The sequence below is a fragment of the Salvia hispanica genome, chromosome 4 (genome assembly GCF_029641045.1).
Source record: "Salvia hispanica isolate PSC_SH4W2 chromosome 4, Shi_PSC_v1, whole genome shotgun sequence".
NCBI classification, from domain to species: Eukaryota; Viridiplantae; Streptophyta; class Magnoliopsida; order Lamiales; family Lamiaceae; genus Salvia; species Salvia hispanica.
Window position 1 is genome coordinate 55559151 of NC_142695.1, and position 26678 is coordinate 55585828.

General features: G+C 35.3%; 6 protein-coding genes across 6 annotated transcripts; 5 read left to right on the forward strand and 1 right to left on the reverse strand.

Annotated features, from left to right (window-relative positions):
- The first annotated feature begins 427 nt into the window (after positions 1-427).
- Positions 428-1871, forward strand: LOC148929503 (putative F-box/LRR-repeat protein 9). Its single transcript, XM_089056877.1, has 2 exons — positions 428-816; positions 1412-1871. Exons 1-2 carry the CDS (start codon positions 428-430, stop codon positions 1869-1871), a joined length of 849 nt encoding a protein of 282 aa, XP_088913003.1.
- Positions 1872-2496: 625 nt separating this feature from the next.
- On the forward strand, positions 2497-3435 carry LOC148929504 (putative F-box/LRR-repeat protein 23). Its single transcript, XM_089056878.1, has 2 exons — positions 2497-2861; positions 3000-3435. Exons 1-2 carry the CDS (start codon positions 2497-2499, stop codon positions 3433-3435), a joined length of 801 nt encoding a protein of 266 aa, XP_088913004.1.
- A 7751-nt stretch (positions 3436-11186) lies between these two features.
- LOC148929505 (putative F-box/LRR-repeat protein 22) lies at positions 11187-12643 on the forward strand. The gene is made up of 2 exons (XM_089056879.1): positions 11187-11587; positions 12049-12643. Exons 1-2 carry the CDS (start codon positions 11187-11189, stop codon positions 12641-12643), a joined length of 996 nt encoding a protein of 331 aa, XP_088913005.1.
- A 1078-nt stretch (positions 12644-13721) lies between these two features.
- On the forward strand, positions 13722-14975 carry LOC148929506 (F-box protein SKIP19-like). The gene is made up of 2 exons (XM_089069855.1): positions 13722-14031; positions 14404-14975. The coding sequence occupies exons 1-2, from the start codon at positions 13724-13726 to the stop codon at positions 14912-14914; spliced, it is 819 nt and encodes a 272-aa protein (XP_088925981.1). The 5' UTR covers positions 13722-13723; the 3' UTR covers positions 14915-14975.
- Positions 14976-16097: 1122 nt separating this feature from the next.
- Positions 16098-17909, reverse strand: LOC148929507 (putative F-box/LRR-repeat protein 22). Its single transcript, XM_089056880.1, has 2 exons — positions 17568-17909; positions 16098-16703 (listed from the first exon to the last, which is right to left on the reverse strand). The coding sequence occupies exons 1-2, from the start codon at positions 17907-17909 to the stop codon at positions 16134-16136; spliced, it is 912 nt and encodes a 303-aa protein (XP_088913006.1). The 3' UTR covers positions 16098-16133.
- A 4077-nt stretch (positions 17910-21986) lies between these two features.
- On the forward strand, positions 21987-26357 carry LOC148929508 (E3 ubiquitin-protein ligase ORTHRUS 2-like). The gene is made up of 9 exons (XM_089057692.1): positions 21987-22412; positions 23933-24468; positions 24608-24733; positions 24918-25017; positions 25097-25158; positions 25261-25363; positions 25488-25623; positions 25752-25966; positions 26082-26357. Exons 1-9 carry the CDS (start codon positions 21987-21989, stop codon positions 26340-26342), a joined length of 1965 nt encoding a protein of 654 aa, XP_088913818.1. The 3' UTR covers positions 26343-26357.
- The last annotated feature ends 321 nt before the right edge of the window (positions 26358-26678 follow it).

Below are 26678 nucleotides of genomic sequence, written 5' to 3' on the forward strand. Positions count from 1 at the left end.
GACTAAATCTCCACCCTTGGATTTAAAAATGAGTGGATGAGATTAAAACTCACAAATCTCAATAAATAGTACACAAAATATCAATAAAAGGGTAATATCGTCATTATGTTATCATATGATAATTTTCGTAGGTGTTTTTTTATATCAACATTGTGTAAAATATGATCAAATAGATTTGTTGAAAACAAAATAGTGATATTCATATGAGTCTTCTCTTCGTTCAATAATCGTTTAATTAATCTTGAAAGCTCAAACTCATTTATTGAATTTGTCCATATTTAAAACAGGAATAAGAAGAGTCGTGGGCAGTTACCGAAGAGCCTCTTATTTCAATTTTTAATACATTCATGTCAATTGTCATTAGCATGTGTATATATATAATAACATGATATACCTCCAAAATCAACCTAACATATAATCATTGAAGATGTTGAGCAAGGGCGCAAAATCAGAATCGACCAAGCTGATGATGCAAACTGAGCTTCCAATTCCGACGGTGGCTGCCTCAGCCGCGCCTCCGCTTCCAGTGTCGCCGCCATGGATCGAGCTGCCCGAGGATTTGACAGCGAATATCTTGCAAAGGTTGGATACGGAAGAGATTCTGCAGAATGCGCAGCTAGTGTGCAGTACATGGTGGAGAGTCTGCAAGAATCCCGCCATGTGGCGCGTTATTGATTTGGGTTATCTACGTAATTTGGCTGGAAAATCTGATACCTTTTGCCGTGATTTAGTGGATCGTAGCCAGGGACAATTGCTCGAGCTAAAGATTTCCGGTTTTGAAGTGGACAATGGCTGGTTGAACTACGTAGCTGACCGGTACTTTTGTGCTCACTATTTTTGGTGTTTGGTTTAGTTTTTGTGCTTTAATTGATTTTAACACCTACTCTAGCTATATTTGGAAAAACTTCCCTGTTTGGTCCTAGGCATAAGTTGAGTTAATACTTTTTTGCTCATTGTTTAGAGTTTTGTCAAAAGTTGAGTGACTACTAAAATGGCTTGCTATGAACGTAGAAATTTTGGTGGTATGATTGTCATTTTCATGCTTTGAAGCAAAAGCAACTTCTTGCAACTGCATTTAATTGAAATTGAGACAATACTTTTCAATTCACTTTTCTGTATGTTTAACAATAGCACTTTGTTTGTTTGATAAATTATATATAGGCTAAATTATCTTGTTGGATGAATTATAAATATGCTAAGTAATCATGTTGGATGTAGATTTTCTCATTTTGCTATTTCTTTGCTTCCTCTATGCCCATTATTTATCTTCTTTACTCATATTTCATTGTGGAGGTGGAGAAAATCTTTATAAAATCTTAGCGTTGTTGCTTTGGTTCCCTTCTTTATACAAGTTTCCTTTGGTTTTTTGTGTTGATATTCTTTTCCCATTCTTCATTCCCAAATTCAACAGATCAAGTCAGCTACGATGCCTTACAGTTGAAACGTTTTATTTAAAAGACAATAGTGTTTTGATTGCGGCGATAAAAAAACTTACACAATTGGAAGAGTTGCATGTTACGATGATGCCAAGTCTCAATCCGCAAGAGTTTGAAAGCATTGGCATCGCTCGTCCCATGTTGAAATCATTTACATATTGCAATGTTTCTGGTGGTCCATCGGAAATTACAAAACATGCGGTAGCCATTGGAAAAAACATGCCCAACTTGCGCCATCTCAGACTTCTTTCACATTGTATTCGAAACCGTGGGCTGGAAGCGATTCTCGATGGCTGCCCCAACCTTGAATCACTTCATCTTCGGCATTTCTCTGGTCTATATCTACAAGGGGGTCTAGGAAAACGATGTTCTGACCAAATAAAAGATCTTTCTATCCGTGCCTGTGAGCCTATATTCTGGGGCCGAAGATTTTGATGGTTCACTATTATGTTTTAGGTTGGTGAAGGATGATGCTACTACTTTGTTTTTTTCAAGTGGTTTTAGTTGGAACCATACTTGGACTTTGTTTTACCAGCTGTTTTCATCAAATTGTTATTCATATAATTTGGAGTTTGTTTTTACAGCTATTTACATCTCTACTTGCTGATAAAATAATATTTTCAATATATATTGTAAAAAAAATAGCCAGGCTCTAAAATCAAAATCTAATTTCCAATTAATACTACTATTAAATACTCTCTCCAGTCTCTTGAGAATAAGAACGGGTGAAGTCATAGAAGACGAAGACTTGGTGCCTAAGCAAGTTATAGTTTAAGATTTAATTTATTTCCTATTTAGTAGAATTAGTAGATGAAAATATTAAGAGTAATTGTTTTTCCTTTTATCAAATTAGGTTTTCCTTTTTTGTTTATTTTGTTCATAGTTATTTTTCTTTAAGTTTAGGAACTTCCTTTGCTTGGATAAAGGTCTCATTGTTGAACTAAAAAAAGGCAGATTTTGAACAATAATTTTAAATTTAGTTTTAAAATTAATAAATTCTCAATTCATTGAGTTCTTGCGGTGAAGACAATTACTCCTAATGAAAAATCAATTCATACGTATGGAGAATGAATACCATCATGGAAACCTAATGAACAAAAAATCGAAGATGTTCGCCTCTTCCTACTCAGACGCACCACCATCGCCGCCATGGACCGAACTGCCTGATGATTTGACAATGAATATCCTGCAAAGGCTGCGCATTGAAGATATGATGAGAGCGCAGTTGGTGTGCAGTACATGGTGGAGAATCTGCAAGAATCCCTCCTTGTGGCGCGTGATTGATTTGGATTGTCAACAATGGGGGAATGAGGAATTCGATGACATATGCCGTTTTGCAGTGGATCGTAGCCAGGGACAATTGATCGACCTATTGGTTACTAGTTTCGCTGGAGACTATGGGTTTCTGAATTACGTTGCTGAGCGGTATAACACGATTCTCTTCTCTATATGCTTTGTTATTGCTAATAAACACTTGCTTTTTTTATATCTTGTTGGATGAATATGAACAACAATTTTATGTAATAAAAGCTTTATAATGAAATAGTAATGTGAATTTGCCAGATCAAGTCAGCTTCGAAGCCTTACACTCATAGGGTATGATGAAATAGGAGATGCTTTGAATGATGCATTAGAGAAACTCCCACAATTGGAAGAGTTACACCTTATCGAGATGCCAATGCTCAGTATCGAACAATTCGAGAGCATTGGCATCTCTTGCCCCATGTTGAAATCATTTGTTTATAACGAGTATCCAGAAGATGTGGATGATGGAAGATTCAGCATCGAGTATGGTGTTGCAATTGGGAAAACCATGCCTAATTTGCGCCACCTCGGACTTGAGGGGCTACGGACCAAGAATGAGGGGCTGGAAGCGATTCTTGATGGCTGTCCCTACCTTGAAACACTCCATCTTGAGAGATGCTATGGTCTTGATCTACAAGGCGGTCTAGGCAAAAGATGTTCTGACCAAATAAAAGATCTTATAATCAGTTCTTAGTCTTGTCAATCTGAACATGTTTCATCAAATGATGACTTATTGCAAGGCAACTTCTATGATGCTACGTGGTTATGAATATGATCCAGCTGATTTTTATTAGGATTCAAGATGTTGATGGTTATTACTATTTGTCTTGAAAATGCTAAGATTTTGTTAGGTTGGTGAAGGATGATGCTACTTTGTTTTTTAAAATGACATGCACCATATTAGGAGTTTGTTATTCCAGCTATTTACATCTCATTGTTAGTTTCAGAATAGACATTGTTATCCTTTTTAATGTATTTAATATTTTAAAAATTTATAGTAATTTACTTGGCTTTTAAGATCAATCAAGCCGTGTGGTGTGTCATTGATTTTTATTTTGATCGTCGATGTTATGCGGCCAACGAATTTAAGATCATTTTCCATCGCGCAGTGGATTGCCGCCATGGACAAGTGCTCGAGCTAAAGCTTTCCGATTTTCAAAGTGGCTGTTTTGCGAGACTATTGGGAGGATTGGCTTAATTTTAAGAGAAGAATATTTAATTTTTTTTTTTAATTCATCTATAAAAATATGCATTTTTTAAATTTAGAAACATTTTTTTTAACAAGGGGAGACTCATTATTCATTAATAATACTTTAATTATTTTTTTTTTACTTTTCTTTTAGTTACTAATTGTATATTAAAATCTGTGCTCAATCAAAAGTTGTAAATTTTTATGGGTTGGAGGAATATAGGGCAAATTTTGTTTTCTTGGTTCGTTAGTTGTAATTATACTAAAAATGGCGGAGTCGATCTCTTCAATTTAACATCTTTATTGATCAACCTTGAATGCTCAAACTCATTATTCAATTAGTCCATATTTAATTACAATTAAACACATGAATCATAAGGGTCGTAGCCTCGTAGTAATTGATGTTGGTTTATTTTTTCTCCCAGCAATTTATTCGACATTCCAATAATGATTTTAAGAATTCAAAATAAATGTTCAATTTATATTCATAAAAATATTTCTTAATAAAATATAAATATGGATTAATGAATCAGAAACTTCAAGTTCATGTATTATTACAAATTTTAAAAGATGTTTCTAATTTTATTGAAAATTTTCTAATTTATATTTTATCTTAATTACTCCCTCCGTCCCATAAAAGTTGAGACAAAACTTTTGGGCACGGAGATTAAAAATTTATATTAAATAAATAGGAAAGTTGAAAAAAGTAGGAAAGATAAGAGAGAATAAAGTAAATGATGGAATAAAATAAGAGTGATTGGATGTTTTCTCTTTAGTTAAAAAAGGAAATGACTCAACTTTTTTGGGACGGACTAAAAAGGAATACGACTCAACTTTTATGAGACGGAGGGAGTACTATATACTCCTACTACTTAAATTAGTTTGTTTAAAACAAGACCAATCATATTCTGTTTTCTACATTCATTCGATAATATTAAATACAGTAAAGATTTTCTACATTCATTCGATAATCTTAAATACAGGAATAAGAAGAGTCGTGGGCAGTTACCGAAGAGCCTCTTATTTCAATTTTCAATACAATCAAGTCAATTGTCATTAGCACGTGTATATATATAATAACATGATATAGTTCCAATTTTAACCAAACCCATACTCATTGAAGATGTTGAGCATGGGAGCAAAATCGGAATCTAGCGAGCTGATGATCCAAACTGAGCTTCCAATTCCGACGGTGGCTGCCTCTCCATCATCCTCAGCCGCGCCTCCGCTTCCATTATCCCCGCCATGGATCGATCTGCCCGAGGATTTGACGGCAAATATCCTGCAAAGGTTGGATGTTGTAGAGATACTAGAGAGTGCGCAGAATGTGTGCGCAACATGGTGGAGGATCACCAAGAATCCCACCATGTGGCGCGTTATTAATTTTACCAGTTATCGCTGCGCAAGCTACAAGGTGAAGAACATTTTCCGACGTGCAGTGGATCGTAGCCAGGGACAGTTGCTCGAGCTAAAGCTTTCCGGTACTAGAGTGGATGACTTGCTAGACTACGCTGCCGAGCGGTACTATTCTTGGTGTTTGTTACCTTTTTGTGCTTTAATTCCTTAAAACTTCTTACCTACCTTAATATATTCTGTATGATAACTTATGCCTTGAAACAATTTGTTGGATGAATATGCTAGTTTATTTCCTACTATGTAGGTTTTCATTTTGCTATGTCTTCTGATTCCTCTGTGCTCATAGTCATTGTTGTTTCTGTAGTTCCCATTCTTTCTTTTAACAAGTTTCCTCTAGTTTTTTGGTGTTGATCTCTTCTCCCAATCTGTATTCCAAACAGATCAAGTCAGCTACGATGCCTTACTCTTGATTTGCATCTTACACTAACACACTTGTTCGTGGCGATAAAAAGACTTACACAATTGGAAGAGTTGCACCTTATCATGAATCCATGGGTCTGTCTCAAAGATATTGAAACCATTGGCATCTCTTGCCCAATGTTGAAATCATTCACATATACCAACCGTCGGACTTATCTCGGAGACTTTTCAGAACATGCTGTAGCAATTGGAAAAATCATGCCTAACCTGTGCCATCTCCGACTTTTTAAACTTTCGATTGAAAATAAGGGACTGGAAGCGATTCTCGATGGCTGCCCCAACCTAGAATCACTTCATCTACGCCAATGCTCTGGTTTCGATCTCCAAGGAAGTCTAGCGAAGAGATGTTATGACCAAATAAAAGATCTGATTCTTGATTCTGAGTCTTCTCAATCTGAACATGATTTTGAGTCTTCTCAATCTGAACGTGATCAGATGGATTATTATGATTCCGATGATGACAATGATTCATCATATTCTCGTTCTGATGTTGATAACTATGATCTATTATCTATCCTCCGAGTCAACTTCTGTTATAGTGATTACTATGATTCAGATCCTGATTTTTATTAGGATTGTTTTGATCATGCTTCTTACTACTATTTGTCTTGAAAATGCTAAGAGTCACTTTTATGTTAGGTTCTTGAACAATTAATGATGCTATTTCCTTTTTCAGATGTTTGGTTGGCTTGGCTCCATATTTGGAGTTTGTTTTTCAAGCTATATTTAGCTCTCATTGTTATTCATATTTGGATTTCGTTTTTTCCAGCTATTTATATCTCTACTTGTTGATAAAATCCTGACCACTTAATTATATTAAGTGTAAATGTTTTTAGTTTAGATAATAAGCTATTGAATCTATTGATTTCAGGCTCCAAGATAAAAGTCGCGCCACCATCGCCGCCATGGACTGAACTGCCCGATGATTTGACGGAAAATATCCTGCAAAGGCTGCACATTGAAGAGATACTGAAGAGTGCGCAAAAAGTGTGTACTACATGGTGGAGAGTTTGCAAGAATCCAGCCATATGGCGCGTGATTAATTTGGATTTTCTAGATTGGAAGGACGAAGAATTCCATAAAAAATGCCGTTGCACAGTGGATCGTAGTCAGGGACAATTGGTCGACCTAAAGGTTACCAATTATTGTGTAGACTATGGGTTTCTAAACTACGTTGCCAACCAGTATAATTCCTTCCTTCGTCATCATTCTCTACTCTTGGCAATTGCGTACTTTAATCTGTCTATACTCCCTCGATTCCAAGCTACTTGTATCATTTTTATAGACATGTGAATTGTCTCACACGCCTTAATGATTACCTCCAAAAATCACTAATATGGTTTATGTTGTATTGGGTCGCGTTAAAATGTTAACTAATTTTTAATAAATTTTTCAATTTTGTAGTATATTAAAAATATCAATAGAAAGATATAAGTATATGAACACAAGACTTTTGTGTTGATAATTTTAACACACTAAATTGAAAGTTCTGGGTTCTAGATTGAAAATTAGTTAGCATTTGATTACAACCCATGTTGTATGTACTCTTTTGACAGATCAAGTCAGCTCCGATGCCTTACACTCAAAGGGTATTATAGTAAGGAAAATGCTTTGACCAATGCAATCAAGAATCTCCCACAGATGGAAGAGTTACATCTTATCAAAGCGCCATCACTCAGTGTCGAACAAGTTGAAAGCATTGGCATCTCTTGCCCCAAGTTGAAATCATTTACATATGATGAAAATGGCATTGGAAGTGGAAATTTTTGGACCGAGCATGTTGTTGCAATTGGAAAAACCATGCCTAATCTGCGTCATCTCAGAATTAAGACGATGCGGATTGAGAATGAGGGACTAGAAGCGATTCTCAATGGCTGCCCCCACCTTGAGTCACTCGATCTTCGGAGATTGTATGATCTTGATCTAGAAGGAACTCTGGGTAAAAGATGTTCGGACCGAATCAAACATCTGAAGCTTTCTTTTAACTACAGTGAATATCCTGAGTATGAAGATAGTGATTATGAACATGAATATGTTAGTGTTGACCTCCTTTGGGCGCCACCTTGATTGTGATCTGTGTTTACTTATTATTGGTAAACTATAACGCTACTATGTTTTTCTAAATGATATATTTGGCCGCATATTCTATTCTATCTGTCTTTCATTCTTTGTTTGGATCTACATTGAGTTTTTTGAGTTTAAATTCACTAATTTTGTCAATCAGCGGCTTTAACAGCCTTATACAAAATACTACTAGTAATTTTATAGCTGTGTTCAATCCCAAAGATTTTGAAACCATTATATTCATATAGAGAAAAATATCAGCACGATAAATCATAAAAATGAATCGAACAATATCAACACACTATTTTGTGATCGACTTATATATAATGTGACTATGTATCCATATTATGTATGTATACATTTTATCAACACAATCTTTCTTCGATATATATGCACACGCGTATCAATACCATCATTCTTAGATATCAAAGTACTTAAGTTATCAATTAATTCAAAGAATAATACGTAGAAACAGTATAAATATATCTACTTACTTAGGGATATGATCAGTCGGTGATTATCTTAAATTGATAACCGGCAACTGTGTAGATGTCAACTATATTTGATGGTCAACCTAATTGAACCCTACGCTTGGCTGCCTATCAATTGTCAGTCATCAATTTAAGATGATCTAAATTGAACCTCCAGTTTCGACATTGGCTGCCTCTTCATCATCCTCAGCCGCACCTAGGCTTCCATTATCGCTGCCATGGATCGAGCTGCCGGATGATTTGACAGCGAATATCATGCTAAGGTTGGGTGTTGCAGAGATTTTGTTGAGGAAGCAGCACGTTTGTGCCTGCAATGTAGACAGTCTGCAAGAATCTAGCCATTTGGTGCGTTATTAATCTGGATTGCCGAAATTACGATAAGCCCAACGAATTTAACTGCATTTTCCAACGGTAGTCTAAGTCTAAAGTGTTTTTCTATTGATACATAGGAAATTTAAAGTTGTATATAGAGACAATATGGGCATAATAGGGTCTCGGGCTCATATCATAATGTCACTAATTGAAAATTTTTGTAAATTTAAATGCCAAGAAACTCAATCGAGATCCAAACAAAGGAATTAGAAGGAGAAATATAGAATAAAATGTGCTGCCAAATAATTAAGCATTTAAAAAAACCAAGTAGTAAGTAGTATCATAGTTCACCAACATGACATAAAAGTTATAAAAAACACATATTCTTTATAATCTTATAATAAGCCAAATGACAATCATATCCTAGTGGAGGTATATTATCTTCATACGCAGGATATTTGATAAACCAATCACTAACACTATAGTCGGAAGGAAGCCTCGGATGTTTTATTCGGTCAGAACATCTTTTACCCAGAGCTCCTTCGAGATCAAGACCAGTGCATCTCCGAAGATCGAGTGATTCAAGATGGGTGCAGCCATCGAGAATCGCTTCCAGTCCTTGATTCGTCATGGGTTGCCCCCAAAGTCCGAGATGGTGCAGATTAGGCATGGTTTCTCCAATGGCAATAGCATGGTCAGTGCCAAATCTTCCAACAATAGGGTAATCCGTAAGCCAATAATCAATATATGTAAATGATTTCAACACAGGGCAAGACATGCCAATGCTTTCAAATTCTTCTACACTCAGTGATGGCATCCTGATAAGGTGCAACTCTTCCAACCGTGGGAGTTTTTCTATTGCATCAGTCAAACCAATTTCAATTTTCTCAAACCCTGCGAGTGTAAGGCGTCGGAGCTGACTTGATCTGTTAAAAGAATAAATTAAACTAAATCACACAAAAAGGTAAAGCAAACACATCATATGAAACCATGCCTAATTTGTGCCACCTCGGACTTGAGGGGCTACGGACCAAGAATGAGGGGCTGGAAGCGATTCTCGATGGCTGCCCCCACCTTGAAACACTCCATCTTGAGAGATGCTATGGTCTTGATCTACAAGGCGGTCTAGGCAAAAGATGTTCTGACCAAATAAAAGATCTTATAATCAGTTCTTAGTCTTGTCAATCTGAACATGTTTCATCAAATGATGACTTATTGCAAGGCAACTTCTATGATACTACGTGGTTATGAATATGATCCAGCTGATTTTTATTAGGATTCAAGATGTTGATGGTTATTTCTATATGTCTTGAAAATGCTAAGATTTTGTTGCTTCGCTTTTATGTTAGGTTGGTGAAGGATGATGCTACTTTGTTTTTTAAAATGACATGCACCATATTAGGAGTTTGTTATTCCAGCTATTTACATCTCATTGTTAGTTTCAGAATAGACATTGTTATCCTTTTTAATGTATTTAATATTTTAAAAATTTATAGTAATTTACTTGGCTTTTAAGATCAATCAAGCCGTGTGGTGTGTCATTGATTTTTATTTTGATCGTCGATGTTATGCGGCCAACGAATTTAAGATCATTTTCCATCGCGCAGTGGATTGCCGCCATGGACAAGTGCTCGAGCTAAAGCTTTCCGATTTTCAAAGTGGCTGTTTTGCTAGACTATTGGGAGGATTGGCTTAATTTTAAGACAAGAATATGTAATTTTTCTTTTTTAATTCATCTTAAAAAATATGCATTTTTAAATTTTAGAAACTTTTTCTTTAATAAGAGGAGACTCATTATTCATTAATAATACTTTAATTACTTTTTCTTTACTTTTCTTTTAGTTACTAAATTGTATATTAAAATCTGTGCTCAATAAAAAGTTGTAAATTTTTATGGGTTGGAGGAATATAGGGCAATTTTTGTTTTCTTTGTTCGTTAGTTGTAATTAGACTTCACTTTTAAATACTAAAAATGGCGGAGTCGATCTCTTCAATTTAAAATCTTTATCGATCAACCTTGAATGCTCAAACTCATTATTCAATTAGTCCATATTTAATTACAATTAAACACATGAATCATAAGGGTCGTAGCCTCGTAGTAATTGATGTTGGTTTATTTTTTCTCCCAGCAATTTATTCGACATTCCAATAATGATTTTAAGAATTCAAAATAAATGTTCAATTTATATTCAAAAAAATATTTCTTAATAAAATATAAATATGGATTAATGAATCAGAAACTTCAAGTTCATGTATTATTACAAATTTTAAAAGATGTTTCTAATTTTATTGAAAATTTTCTAATTTATATTTTATCTTAATTACTATATACTCCTACTACTTAAATTAGTTTGTTTAAAACAAGACCAATCATATTCTGTTTTCTACATTCATTCGATAATCTTAAATACAGGAATAAGAAGAGTCGTGGGCAGTTACCGAAGAGCCTCTTATTTCAATTTTCAATACAATCATGTCAATTGTCATTAGCATGTGTGTATATATAATCACATGATATAGTTCCAATTTTAACCAAACCCATACTCATTGAAGATGTTGAGCATGGGAGCAAAATCGGAATCTAGCGAGCTGATGATCCAAACTGAGCTTCCAATTCCGACGGTGGCTGCCTCTCCATCATCCTCAACCGTGCCTCCGCTTCCATTATCGCCGCCATGGATTGATCTGCCTGAGGATTTGACGGTGAATATCCTGCAAAGGTTGGATGTTGTAGAGATACTAGAGAGTGCGCAGAATGTGTGCGCAACATGGTGGAGAATCACCAAGAATCCCGTCATGTGGCGCGTTATTAATTTTACCTGTCGTCTCTTCGTGGGCTACAAGGCGAATAACATTTTCCGATGTGCAGTGGATCGTAGCCAGGGACAGTTGCTCGAGCTAAAGTTTTCCGGTATTAGAGTGGATGTCGACTTGCTAGACTATGCTGCTGAGCGGTACAATTCCTTGCTCACTATTCTTGGTGTTTGGTTTACTTTTTGTGCTTTAATTCCTTAAAACTTCTAACCTACTCTTAATATATTCTGTATTGTAACTTATGCCTTGAAACAATGTCCATGTTTGTTCAAGTATTCTTTGAGTAATGAGTCATTTTAATGCTTTGAAACAGTGGATCGAGTTAGTTTTATGGGTAATTACTCAAATTATTAAGTAGATTTGTTGTTTATTATGCTTTATGGAAGATTTTCTTATACATAGTATTATTTGCTTTTAACCTGTTGGATGAAATATGCTAGTTTATTTCCTTCTATGTAGGTTTTCATTTTGCTATGTCTTCTGCTTCCTCTGTGCTCATAGTCAATGTTGTTTCTGTAGTTCCCATTCTTTCTTTTAGCAAGTTTCCTCTAGTTTTTTGGTGTTGATCTCTTTTCCCATTCTGTATTCCAAAAATCAACAGATCAAGTCAGCTACGATGCCTTACTCTTGATTTGCATCTTTCACTAACACACTTGTTCGTGGCGATAAAAAGACTTACACAATTGGAAGAGTTGCACCTCATCCTGAATCCATGGGTCACTCTCAGTCATTTTGAAACCATTGGCATCTCTTGCCCAATGTTGAAATCATTCACATATACCAACCGTCGGACTTATCTCGGAGACTTTTCAGAACATGCTGTAGCAATTGGAAAAATCATGCCTAACCTGTGCCATCTCCGACTTTTTAAACTTTCGATTGAAAATAAGGGACTGGAAGCGATTCTCGATGGCTGCCCCAACCTAGAATCACTTCATCTACGCCAATGCTCTGGTTTCGATCTACAAGGAAGTCTAGCGAAGAGATGTTATGACCAAATAAAAGATCTGATTCTTGATTCTGAGTCTTCTCAATCTGAACATGATTTTGAGTCTTCTCAATCTGAACGTGATCAGATGGATTATTATGATTCGGATGATGACAGTGATTCATCATATTCTCGTTATGATGTTGATAACTATAATCCATTATCTATCTTCCGAGGCAACTTCTATTATAGTGATTACTATGATTAAGATCCTGATTTTTATTAGGATTGTTTTGATCATGCTTCTTACTACTATTTGTCTTGAAAATGCTAAGAGTCACTTTTATGTTAGGTTCTTGAACAATTAATGATGCTATTTCGTTTTTCAGATGTTTGGTTGGCTTGGCTCCATATTTGGAGTTTGTTTTTCAAGCTATATTTAGCTCTCATTGTTATTCATATTTGGATTTCGTTTTTTCCAGCTATTTATATCTCTACTTGTTGATAAAATCCTGACCACTTAATTATATTAAGTGTAAATGTTTTTAGTTTAGATAATAAGCTATTGAATCTATTGATTTCAGGCTCCAAAATAAAAGTCGTAATTACATTTAATACTTGTATTGGTTAGTTGCAAGTTATAAATTAAATTCTAATCTCTAATAGGGATTTATATATTCAGAAGATTATATACCAACTTAAAATTCAATTTAAATCACCAAAAAGTAAGAAACATGATTCTGTATATAATTTGTGTTGATGCTGGAAATGAAGAGAAATGTATAATTAAAAAATAGTGATGTCAGGTAGAATCCCAAATTAAGAGGAGAAATCGAATCATAATGGTGTTATCGTTATATAATGATTTGCTTTTGCATGCTTTAACCGATAAAATTGGTTTTTTATTAATATTGAATCACTGATTTCTTTTAACTTTATAATTAAAAAAATATTTTAAATTAACATTATAAATTAAAATTCCGTTACAGATTTATAATTAAATCGCCCAAATTAGTGATTATAACCAATGATTTTATAATTAATAACCAATGATTTATGATTTTATTTCCCAAATTAACATTATAAAATTCAATTTGGCTGAACAACTAATAATGAATTTAACTATTAATCACAAAATTAATTACAATTTAAATCAATAATCGTATCTTAATTTTTAATAGTCTAACTGACTACGCCATTAACTAATTAATTAAACATCGATTCTCTTTAAAGTTAACAAACTCCATAAAACGAGGAAACCAAGTCAATTATCGATTTTCTGTGTGGATTTATAAGGCGAAAATCATGACAGCCATAATTAACAAAAAAAAAATCAAAGATATTGAGCATGGCCTTAGTCGCGCCACCATCGCCGCCATGGACTGAACTGCCCGATGATTTGACGGAAAATATCCTGCAAAGGCTGCACATTGAAGAGATACTGAAGAGTGCGCAAAAAGTGTGTACTACATGGTGGAGAGTTTGCAAGAATCCAGCCATATGGCGCGTGATTAATTTGGATTTTCTAGATTGGAAGGACGAAGAATTCCATAAAAAATGCCGTTGCACAGTGGATCGTAGTCAGGGACAATTGGTCGACCTAAAGGTTACCAATTATTGTGCAGACTATGGGTTTCTAAACTACGTTGCCAACCGGTATAATTCCTTCCTTCGTCATCATTCTCTACTCTTGGCAATTGCGTACTTTAATCTGTCTATACTCCCTCGGTTCCAAGCTACTTGTATCATTTTTATAGACATGTGAATTGTCTCACACGCCTTAATGATTACCTCCAAAAATCACTAATATGGTTTGTGTTGTATTGGGTCGCGTTAAAATGTTAACTAATTTTTAATAAATTTTTCAATTTTGTAGTATATTAAAAATATCAATAGAAAGATATAAGTATATGAACACAAGACTTTTGTGCTGATAATTTTAACACACTAAATTGAAAGTTCTGGGTTCTAGATTGAAAATTAGTTAGCATTTGATTACAATCCATGTTGTATGTACTCTTTTGACAGATCAAGTCAGCTCCGATGCCTTACACTCAAAGGGTATTATAGTAAGGAAAATGCTTTGACCAATGCAATCAAGAATCTCCCACAGATGGAAGAGTTACATCTTATCAAAGCGCCATCACTCAGTGTCGAACAAGTTGAAAGCATTGGCATCTCTTGCCCCAAGTTGAAATCATTTACATATGATGAAAATGGCATTGGAAGTGGAAATTTTTGGACCGAGCATGTTGTTGCAATTGGAAAAACCATGCCTAATCTGCGTCATCTCAGAATTAAGACGATGCGGATTGAGAATGAGGGACTAGAAGCGATTCTCAATGGCTGCCCCCACCTTGAGTCACTCGATCTTCGGAGATTGTATGATCTTGATCTAGAAGGAACTCTGGGTAAAAGATGTTCGGACCGAATCAAACATCTGAAGCTTTCTTTTAACTACAGTGAATATCCTGAGTATGAAGATAGTGATTATGAACATGAATATGTTAGTGTTGACCTCCTTTGGCCGCCACCTTGATTGTGATCTGTGTTTACTTATTATTGGTAAACTATAACGCTACTATGTTTTTCTAAATGATATATTTGGCCGCATATTCTATTCTATCTGTCTTTCATTCTTTGTTTGGATCTACATTGAGTTTTTTGAGTTTAAATTCACTAATTTTGTCAATCAGCGGCTTTAACAGCCTTATACAAAATACTACTAGTAATTTTATAGCTGTGTTCAATCCCAAAGATTTTGAAACCATTATATTCATATAGAGAAAAATATCAGCACGATAAATCATAAAAATGAATCGAACAATATCAACACACTATTTTGTGATCGACTTATATATAATGTGACTATGTATCCATATTATGTATGTATACATTTTATCAACACAATCTTTCTTCGATATATATGCACACGCGTATCAATACCATCATTCTTAGATATCAAAGTACTTAAGTTATCAATTAATTAAAAGAATAATACGTAAAACAGTATAAATATATCTACTTACTTAGGGATATGATCAGTCGGTGATTATCTTAAATTGATAACTGGCAACTGTGTAGATGTCAACTAAATTTGATTGTCAACCTAATTGAACCCTACGCTTGGCTACCTAAATTTGATTGTCAACCTAATTGAACCCTACGCTTGGCTACCTATCAATTGTCAGTCTTCAAGTTAAGATGATCCATATTGAACCTCCAGTTTCAACATTGGATGCCTCTTCATCATCCTCAGCCGCACCTAGGTTGGGTGTTGCAGAGATTATCGCTGCCATGGATCGAGCTGCCGGATGATTTGACAGCGAATATCATGCTAAGGTTGGGTGTTGCAGAGATTTTGTTGAGGAAGCAGCACGTTTGTGCCTGCAATGTAGACAGTCTGCAAGAATCTAGCCATTTGGTGCGTTATTAATCTGGATTGCCGAAATTACGATAAGCCCAACGAATTTAACTGCATTTTCCAACGGTAGTCTAAGTCTAAAGTGTTTTTCTATTGATACATAGGAAATTTAAAGTTGTATATAGAGACAATATGGGCATAATAGGGTCTCGGGCTCATATCATAATGTCACTAATTGAAAATTTTTGTAAATTTAAATGCCAAGAAACTCAATCGAGATCCAAACAAAGGAATTAGAGGGAGAAATATAGAATAAAATGTGCTGCCAAATAATTAAGCATTTAAAAAAACCAAGTAGTAAGTAGTATCATAGTTCACCAACATGACATAAAAGTTATAAAAAACACATATTCTTTATAATCTTATAATAAGCCAAATGACAATCATATCCTAGTGGAGGTATATTATCTTCATACGCAGGATATTTGATAAACCAATCACTAACACTATAGTCGGAAGGAAGCCTCAGATGTTTTATTCGGTCAGAACATCTTTTACCCAGAGCTCCTTCGAGATCAAGACCAGTGCATCTCCGAAGATCGAGTGATTCAAGATGGGGGCAGCCATCGAGAATCGCTTCCAGTCCTTGATTCGTCATGGGTTGCCCCCAAAGTCCGAGATGGTGCAGATTAGGCATGGTTTCTCCAATTGCAATAGCATGGTCAGTGCCAAATCTTCCAACAATAGGGTAATCTGTAAGCCAATAATCTATATATGTAAATGATTTCAACACAGGGCAAGACATGCCAATGCTTTCAAATTCTTCTACACTCAGTGATGGCATCCTGATAAGGTGCAACTCTTCCAACCCTGGGAGTTTTTCTATTGCATCAGTCAAACCAATTTCAATTTTCTCAAACCCTGCGAGTGTAAGGCGTCGGAGCTGACTTGATCTGTTAAAAGACTATATCAGTGATTTTGTAGTAGTGTCAATCTATAAGACGCTTCTCCTTCACCCAAAATTAGAATGTTTAGCAAGACCTATGCTAATTAATACACTCCAAAATATTATCTCACTTTGACCCGACACGAGTTTTAAAAAAATGTAATGAAAAGTGAGTTGAAAAAGTTAGTGGAATATGAGTCCTACTTTTATATATTAGCTTTATACTCCCTCCGTCCCACAAAGATTGTCTCACTTAGACCGGGTACGTGTTTTAAGAAAAGTAAGTTGAAAATTAGTCATACTTTTATATATTAGTTTTATAATAAAATGTAAGCACGAATGAGTTAGTGGAATATTGAGATCCCCTACCAAAAATTATAAAAAGTGATATGTGAAAAATTTTGTGGGACAAACAAAAATGGATAAATGAGACAATCTTTGTGGGACAGAGAGTAATAAAATGTGAGTAAAAATGAGTTAGTAGAATATGAGGTCCACTACCAAAAATGGCAAAAAGTGAAATGAGATAAATTTTGTGATCCAAGCGGAAATAGAAAAATGAGACAAACTTTCGGGGACGGAGGGAGTACAAGCATTACAATCTAAAAAATTGAAAATACAATACTTACTAGTTGGGGCCTTGCTTATTCCATTTCATTTTAAGGAAAAACTTTCTGTCTCCATTATTATGTTTCAATCTTCATTCTCTACACAAACTATCAATTTCTTAATTTCCGTCAAAGATGATTTAAACTAAATATTCATGAAGATAAATTACTAGTTCGACGGTTTTGTGTTATTAGAACAAATTAAAGCACACACAAAAAAAAAAGCAATCGCCAAGCAAGAAAGAATTGAGAATCATAAAGTATACCTGGCGACGTATTCAAGAAACTCATAATCTTGATCATTATAACGGAGAAGCTTTAGGTCGACCAATTGTCCCTGGCTACGATCCACTATGCGATAGCATACACTATCGAATTCTTCGTCAGCCCAATCTCGACAATCCAAGTGAATAACGCGCCACATGGTGGGATTTTTGATCACTCTCCACCATGTAGTACACACTAGCTGCGCACTCGTCAGTATCTCTCCAATGGGCAGCCTTTGCAGGATATTCTCCGTCAAATAATCGGGCAGTTCAAGCCATGGCGGCGCGGCTGAGGAGGAGGCAGCGGCGTTGCTGAAAAGCTTTGATTTTTTGTTAATTAGGGCTGCCATGATTTTCGCCTTTGCAGTGCATACAGAGAGAATCGATTATTAACTTTAGGGTTTCCTCGTATTTTTAACTTTAAAGAGAATCGATGATTAATTAATTAATTAATTAGTTAATTAATAGTAAGTTAATACCAGGGATTATTTAATTAATATCGTGATTAATAATAAATTGATTATTATGCTTATAGCACCCTAATCCAAAATCAAGACTAAATCTCCATCCTTGGATTTTAAAATGAGTGGATGAGATTAAAGCTCACAAATCTCAATAAATAGTAGACAAAATATCAACAAAAGGGTAATATCGTTATTATGTTATCATATGATAATTTTCGTAGGTGTTTTTTTTATATCAACATTGTGTATTACAAATATCAACAATATGATATTAGAATATCAATACGAGGACAAGAAAATATCAACACATTTTTATTGAGATTGGACATGCATAATATTGAGATTTTGCCTACAATATATTGAGATTTTTTGTTGCATTTGTTGATAAAAGCTGCTTATCAACAAGTACGAAAATTGAAATATAATTTATCAAATTTCATCACCCGAATATCGTCGGAACATATGCAATTGAGATCTCGTTAGAATCCTTATTAAATTATTTTTAATTTGATATATTTTTGGCGAAAAAATAATTTAAATTGAGAGAGTTACGTAAAATTAAAGATTTGAGATGATTTTGAGGAGAGAGAAAGTAGTTAGTTATAATTACTACATTTAGAATTTGACATTAATACCATTTTAATTTAATTAATAATTATTTACATTTAAAATATATTACACTTGGATTATATTAACCACAAGATCCTAATCTAATAGTTAAAAATTGGTCTCAATTTTGGATTGGTAATTAGTTAGCAATTGATTACATCCCTGATTTTGTATATTCTTTTGCTCTAATTTTCACTGATAAAGATGTATACCCACAAAAAGTTACTGTATTGACCAAAATGTTACTCTCTCCGTCCCCCATTAGTAGTCACAGTTTAACCGGGCCCGGGTTTTAAGAGATGTAAAGAAAAGTTGGTTGAAAAAGTTAGTGGAACGTGGGATCCACTTTTTTATATTGATTTTATAATAAAATGTGAGTGAAGTGAGTTAGTGGAATGTGAGACCTACTACCATTTATGGTAAAAATGAAGTGTGACTCTTAATTGGAGACAAACCGAAATGGAAAAAAATGACTCTTAATGGGGGACGGAGGGAGTAATTGCTTTAGTTCTTCGCATTTACCGTTGTGTTCGAATTTAACATTATAAAATTCTATATTGCCGAACTAATAATCATCAATTCATCATTAATGGATCAATTAAATAATCAAATAATTTCCAATGTTTAAATTAATTTAATTAACCCTGCTGTTTCTTATTAATAACGAAATCTGCTAGTTTGGGCCTTGCATATTCCATTTCATTTTAAGGAAAAACTTTATTCTGTCTCCATTATTATGTTTCAATCTTTATTCTCTACACTTAAACTATCAATCTTAATTTCATTTTAAACTATATATTCATTAAGATAAATTACTAGTTCGACGGTTTTGTGATATTAGAACAAATTAAAACACAACAAAAAAGAAAGCAATCGCCAAGCAAGAAAGAATAGAGAATTCTTCGTCAGCCCAATCTCGACAATCCAAGTGCACAATCTCTTATTATTATATTTCAAATTCATATAATGATAATATGATGTAAATTTAGTTTTCAACAAATTAAGTAAATCATGGGACGGGGTGGATATTAGTTAACTTCAAAAGATAAGAAAAATTACATAGAAAAATAATAAATTAACTTAAAAAGAAACCTTATTTGATTTTCTAACTTCCAGATAAGAAAATATTAAATGATATCAAATATTGAACTTTAGTAATTATTTTATTTATAAAATAAATTTAACAAACATTTGGTAGCAATTAACGCAATTTGCCATCCGAATTGATGTGGCATATACCATTTAATGAAATTTGCCATCCACAGTTCCACACTGAAGTGGCATATATCATTTAATGAAATTTGCCAACCATACTTATGCGTCATATAACATTTAATGAAAAACTGCCTCTTAATAAAAAAAATTCTTCAATCATCATTTCTACATTCCATTATTGATTCAAACTTCCACTTTAATTCATGCAGTATATCCTACATGAAATTTTAGATTAAAATACATTTTTTCCCGATCTAATACTTCATGACTCCGCATTATTCTCTCTCCTGTGTCAAAATTCTAAATCGATTAAGAATTTAATTTACCTTACTTAAACAATTACACAAATTACCTTAAATACATGAATAATTAAAATCAGCAATATGAAAAATGTATTATTAATATTATCATTATTATTATGCATGCCATGTTTACATTACAAAAATTATCTAATTGGAGTCGGTTACCCGAAATGCGCAGATACATGAACAACGAGGTGAATTTGATAGCATATTCTACATGGAACCTTGTTGGAATAAGTGAGCTTCGACAAGTTCAATTATACATTTGTACATTCAAATATAATATCTGAAATTAAGAAAATGTCATGCACCTTGTTGTTCTAAGTAACTTTTAGTTCAAATATACTTACTTTCTAAGTAATAATCAAATCTGATATAGATTTTATAACATGTCCAACATTTTATCCTAAGAGTTCAACAAGAACATATGATATCTCAAGTCTTTATAGTTTTTATAAGAATATTGAATTATAACATATTGTATGCATCAACAAGTATATTAATTACTGAATAATCTATATTGATACACATGTATTAATTAATAAAAGCAAGGTGAATGTGAAGACGTCAACGACATGCGTGCGACAATTGAGATTTCATACGAATGATGACGACACTTGACCAAACGATGCACACATATCAACATGTCTATTAAATAGTGGATAATCATGTAATTTAACATGTGTACTAAGTAATGGACAACGACAGTTAGACGCAAGACAAAAGGAACTACACCAACCACAAGTAGTGTGACAACCGAGATCTCATGAGAATGATGGCAAAACATAACTAGACGCAACACGTAAAGATTTTTTTAACAATTATTGATTGTGAAATTGAGCATCGCAAGGAGCATTTGTCTTACCATAAACATGATACCAGAATGACCTAAGTTTTACTTGATCATACGACTATGTAAGAAGTTTTTAGTAGCTATTGACTGTAAACAGAGCATTGTAAATATTAGTTGTCTCGACGTAAAAATGATATCATAATGTCATAGATTGTACTCGATCATATAATTCAACACATGTATAATCATACCGACATGTGTATTAACTAATGGATAAAAAGACAGTTAAGCGTAAGGTGAGTTAGAAGACGCCAACCCCATGCAGTGCGACAACATGGGATCTCATGCTAAAGGCGACGACACTTGAATAGACGACACATACACATCAAAAATGTACTATTAAAAATGGATAATCATATAATCCAATACATTAATTAACGAATACATAAAAACAACTAAACAAAAGACAAAAGGGAAGACACCAACCACTAGCAACACGACGACATGAGGTCTCATGACAACAACTAACAACGACACTTCGTTAGATGCATGTACGTAAAGAATATTTGTGAGAGCTAATAATAGTGAAGTTTCGCGACGTAAAGCATGATGTCATTATGTCTTCAGTCATACTCGATCACATGAGTGTGACATCTTTTCTACGACAGAGGGGAGGGAGTATACTATAATTAGGTGATTTTATTTCGGTACAAGAATTAATAAAAATCATAGCATTTTTTTCGATAAATTCACTATTGAATCAATGGAATTATGTAGTACTTACTACCTACTAGTGCTTAATTAGGAAATGAATCTTGGAAGCAAGAGGGAAATTTAAAGAAATTGAAAAAAATTCAAAAAGTTTCCTTAAAAAAGTCCCGTTTTCAAGTCCGCGCCAAAGCCCCAAATTCCTCTTCTATAAATTTGAGAATCCAACAACCAAATTCACACTATTATTCATCACTTTCTCTCTCTGTGTATATTCACACCTGTCTTCATTACTCAACAAGCAACCCTCAAATCTCAATCAAACCATCGGAAATCATGTCTTCAAACCAGCTCCCGTGCGACGGCGACGGCGTGTGCATGGTCTGCAAGCAGAAGCCTGTGGAGGCGGAGATCCTCTCGTGCAAGACGTGCGTGACGCCGTGGCACGTGTCGTGCTGCCTCACATCCGCCCGGCCACAAACCCTAGCGGACACGGCGGACTGGGAGTGCCCCGACTGCTCCGATCTCTCATCCTGTGCGGCGCCGGCCGTCTCCGGAGGCGGCCTGGTGGAGAAGATCCGCGCGATCGAAGCCGATGCGTCGCTCACGGACCTGGAGAAGGCGAGGCGGCGCCAGGAGCTGCTCGGAGGGGCGAAGGAAGGCGAAGAGACGGAGGGTAAAGGCGCTGGGGGTGTCTTGGGGATTTTGGGGGATCAGTTCAACTGCTCCATTTGCATGCAGCTTCTAGATCGACCTGTTTCGGTACCATTTTTTCGGAAGTTTGATTTCTGTGGCTGATTTGGGGTTTTTTTTTTTTTTTTTGAAGGATCTGAGATTTTTGATGTTTATTAATTTGAATGGGGTCTGTTTTTGGTAGTTTCACTTGGACGGCGTCGTTTTTGCTTGTGTGAAATTTTGATTTTGGTAGTTTGCATTTTGATTTTGATATGCTGAAAATGATTATTGATCTGAATGAGTCTGTGTTTGGTAGTTTTGTTTGGACGGAGTAGTCTTGCTTGTGTGTTAATTGGTGTTTTTGTTTTTTTCTACATATTCAAATGTTTTTTTGTTGCTAGCTTTGATAAAATTTTGTTGTTGTTTGCGATTTATTGCTTTGCATGAATGTTCTTACGATTTCCGAGTTTATTCAAATGAGAGGCAATCTCTGATACCACGTTGATGAAGTATGGATTGGTTTTGATCTGCTTGAAGTTATTGAATGTTGGGAAAGTTCTCGATTTTGGTGATTTTATAAAAAAAAGTTTCCCTTAATGACGACATATTTTTTGCATTCTATGAAAGGGGTAACATGCCAATGCTATTGTTGTGTGTTTAATTTTCATAGGATACAAAGTGAGGTTACATTGTGGGAAACTTTTCTTTCTAAAATCACCCAAAACAAGAATTTTTCTAATGTATGTGTGAAAAATTCTCTTCTTGGGTGCTTTAAAAAAAAAAGGTTCCATGAATGAGCACCTTTCTTTTTTGTATTTTATGAGAGGGTAATACGTCAATGCTAATGACGTGTTAAACACACCAATTTTAACGGAGTTCACCCGCCGTTAGAATTGGCATGTTCAATCTTTTAAATGATGCACTGGTGTGTTTCCCTTTCATAGGATACAAAAAAGTTCCTTTCAGGGAACCTTTTTCCTTAAATCACCCAAAATGAGAATTTTGCTGATGAATGTGACTATGTGTAGATGTTTTTGTTGCATATTCAATGCGGTTGGGTATGCTATTAATTGCTTGCTTTGTGTTAATATAAAATGGAAGAACATTTAAAGATTACATACAAATCCTTTCTTTGATGATTTCCTAGTTTTATGTTAACTTATGTTGTACTTGGGCTTTTGGAAATGGAATTGGAGCATTCAATTCCAAATCCAATGTTTGTTACCGAAATATATTTGGATTTTGAATTAAATTACATATTTTTCAACTGCTCTTAATTCCACAATTTGAATTCCATATCAAAATAGATAATTGGATATTCAAATAGTCACAAAATTGGAAAAATTCACACACACACACACTCACACGCATTGCACACACAAAGCACATAAAACTGCGCACATAGAGCAAACTACACACACACTGCACACACACTTCATATCAGTTACATCACTTTTACCAAACAAAGGATTTGGAATTGAATCCAACAAATTCAGTTCCATAGAATTTGAATTCCAGTTCTGTTTACTGAATGGACCCTTAGTTAAAAAGTTTGATAGATAATAAATCTTCTAAACTCATCCTTGTACTCTTGATTCTGTTTTCAGACGCCGTGTGGTCACAACTTCTGCTTGAAATGCTTCCAAAAATGGACCGGGCAACAGCGCATGAAGACCTGTGCTATTTGTCGGAAGATGATTCCGGTCAAGATGGCTAAGGAGCCTCGGATTAACTCTGCCATTATTATGGCAATCCGAACAGCTAAAGCAGCCCAGTCGAACTGCTCGGGAGGCCCTGCGAAGGTATCCCATTTCATCCACAACCAAGATCGTCCCGACAAAGCATTTACCACAGAACGTGCGAAAAAAACTGGAAAGGCCAACGCATGCAGTGGGAAGATATTTGTGACGATTCCCTCAGATTTTTTTGGTCCAATCACTCCAGAGTACGACCCGACAAGGGGCTTAGGTGTGACAGTTGGAGAAACTTGGGAAGACAGGATGGAATGCAGGCAATGGGGCGCTCACTTCCCCCATGTTGCAGGTATTGGGGGCCAATCTAATCATGGGGCCCAGTCGGTTGCACTGTCGGGTGGTTATGAGGACGACGAGGATCATGGAGAATGGTTTCTCTACACGGGGAGGTATTAAATGCTGCTTCTATTTGGCATTATTACTTAAGATTAAGATGATATTATCTTGTTAGCAATGAAATCTGTTTGAACTTAATGCAAAACGGGATGTGCATAGTCTGCGCCAATACTAACTTTATAACGGTTACAGTGGTGGGCGTGATCTTACTGGAAATAAAAGGACGAACAAGAAACAGTCCTTTGACCAGAGCTTCAAAAGTTCCAATGAGGCTCTAAGAGTTAGTTGTCGCGAGGGCTATCCTGTACGGGTTGTGAGGTAAGCTAAAATTAATTCTTAATTTTGTTGTTAGTAACTCTGTGCAAACTAGTGCTGTTTAGTGCTTGAATTAGACGACGACACTTTCTTTAACTTGTTGAGTTTTCTTGAAATTAAACTGTCTTACAAAAACTCCAATACTTTTCTATGTATTGTTTTGTCATAATTCATTTTATTGTTGCAGGTCCCACAAAGAAAAGCGATCTTCTTATGCACCAGAGACGGGTGTGCGTTATGACGGGATTTACAGGATAGAAAAGTGCTGGCGCAAGGCGGGGCAACAAGTAAATATCTGCCAAATAAAAATCTCACCTGCGATTTTTATTTGTATCCTCTCATGATATTCGTTTTGAATTTTTACAGGGATTTGTGGTCTGCCGTTATCTATTTGTGCGTTGTGATAATGATCCAGCACCATGGACCATGTGAGTTGCTGTATATTAGTCTTGCAATGGCCTTTCTACTTAGTCCTCTACTATCTGTATTTCATGATATATGCTTAAACTCTATGTACTTTTGGCTTGTAGTGACACCCAAGGAGATCGTCCGAGGGCTCTACCTTCAATTCCCGAGCTGAACCAAGCCAACGACATTACCGAAAGGAAAAAGAGTCCTGCCTGGGATTTCGATGTAAGAGACTTAGACTAACTTGTGTTGCATTGGTGATTGTTTCTTGAGGTTTGCATGACTTTACGTCTAGCATTCTTAGGATAAAATTAGTTTGAGACTCATCCGTCTAAAATTTTCCGTATAGGAGCAGAAGGGCATCTGGACATGGACAAGACCTCAACCACCCAGTCAAAAAACGCTTGTTGATGGTGATAAAGTAAAGATCACCAAGAGGAAAGACCGAAGCGGGACTGGATCAGTTAAACAAAAGCTTCTGAAAGGTAATTTTCCCTTTCCTATTCAAACACTGCTTTGATTATCAATTGCGGACATTCTCATGAAGCATCGTTTTTTTGCTTCAATTCTCAATTTGTTTTGTATTTTAATGCTTTTGATAACCGTAATGCAGAATTTGGCTGCCTCATCTGTCGGAAAGTGATGGTTCAGCCACTCACTACTCCCTGCGCGCATAATTTCTGCAAGGCGTGCTTAGAGGGCGCCTTTGCTGGCCAATCTCACATGAAAGAGCGAAAAACGGGAGGGAGGACGCTTCGTGCACAGAAAAATGTTATGAAGTGCCCTTCTTGCACACAAGACATTTCTGACTTCCTTCAAAATCCTCAGGTAAATGCATTATATTTTGGATTTTCATCTGGCTGTATGTTCTTGGTCTTGGATGTTAGATGTGACATGAAATGGCCGTGCTAACGATTCAACTTGAATATGATTATGTGCACAGGTCAACAGAGAGTTGATGAACGTGATTGAAACGCTGCAGAAACAGTTGGAGGAGGAGAGCTCCAAGGCTAAGGAAAACGAGGATGCCCAAAGCTTGAATTCGAGCGAGAATGCTGAAGAATTGGGCTCAGAAATGGAAGTGAGAGCAGATGCTGACAGCATAGATGAAGATGCTGTTAGTGTTTCTAAGCGAAGGAAGCTTAGAAACGATGCTGCCCAAGCCGGAGAACCAGATGCGTCAAATGACGATGAGATAGCATGATGCGAACTCGCATGGGAGGCCCGTGATGATTCATTCAAATTTATTGACGTGGGTTTTTGCTTGATTAACATTTAAAAATGCAATTTATTCAAGTGAGTTTATTACTTCATTCAGGAATGTTATTACTTCATTGGATAACATTTTTACTTCATTCCAGTAGGACTTCAACTGCTTCTACACATACTTCATTCCAATAATTTATTACATTATTCCATGTGTTTATTAAACCAATATTAGCGACATGGCGTTGGTGATAGATATTGTAGAGTGAAAGAACGGCACGCGACGGCGAAACCACATTTACGTACTGGAATGAAGTAAAAACCTACTGGAATG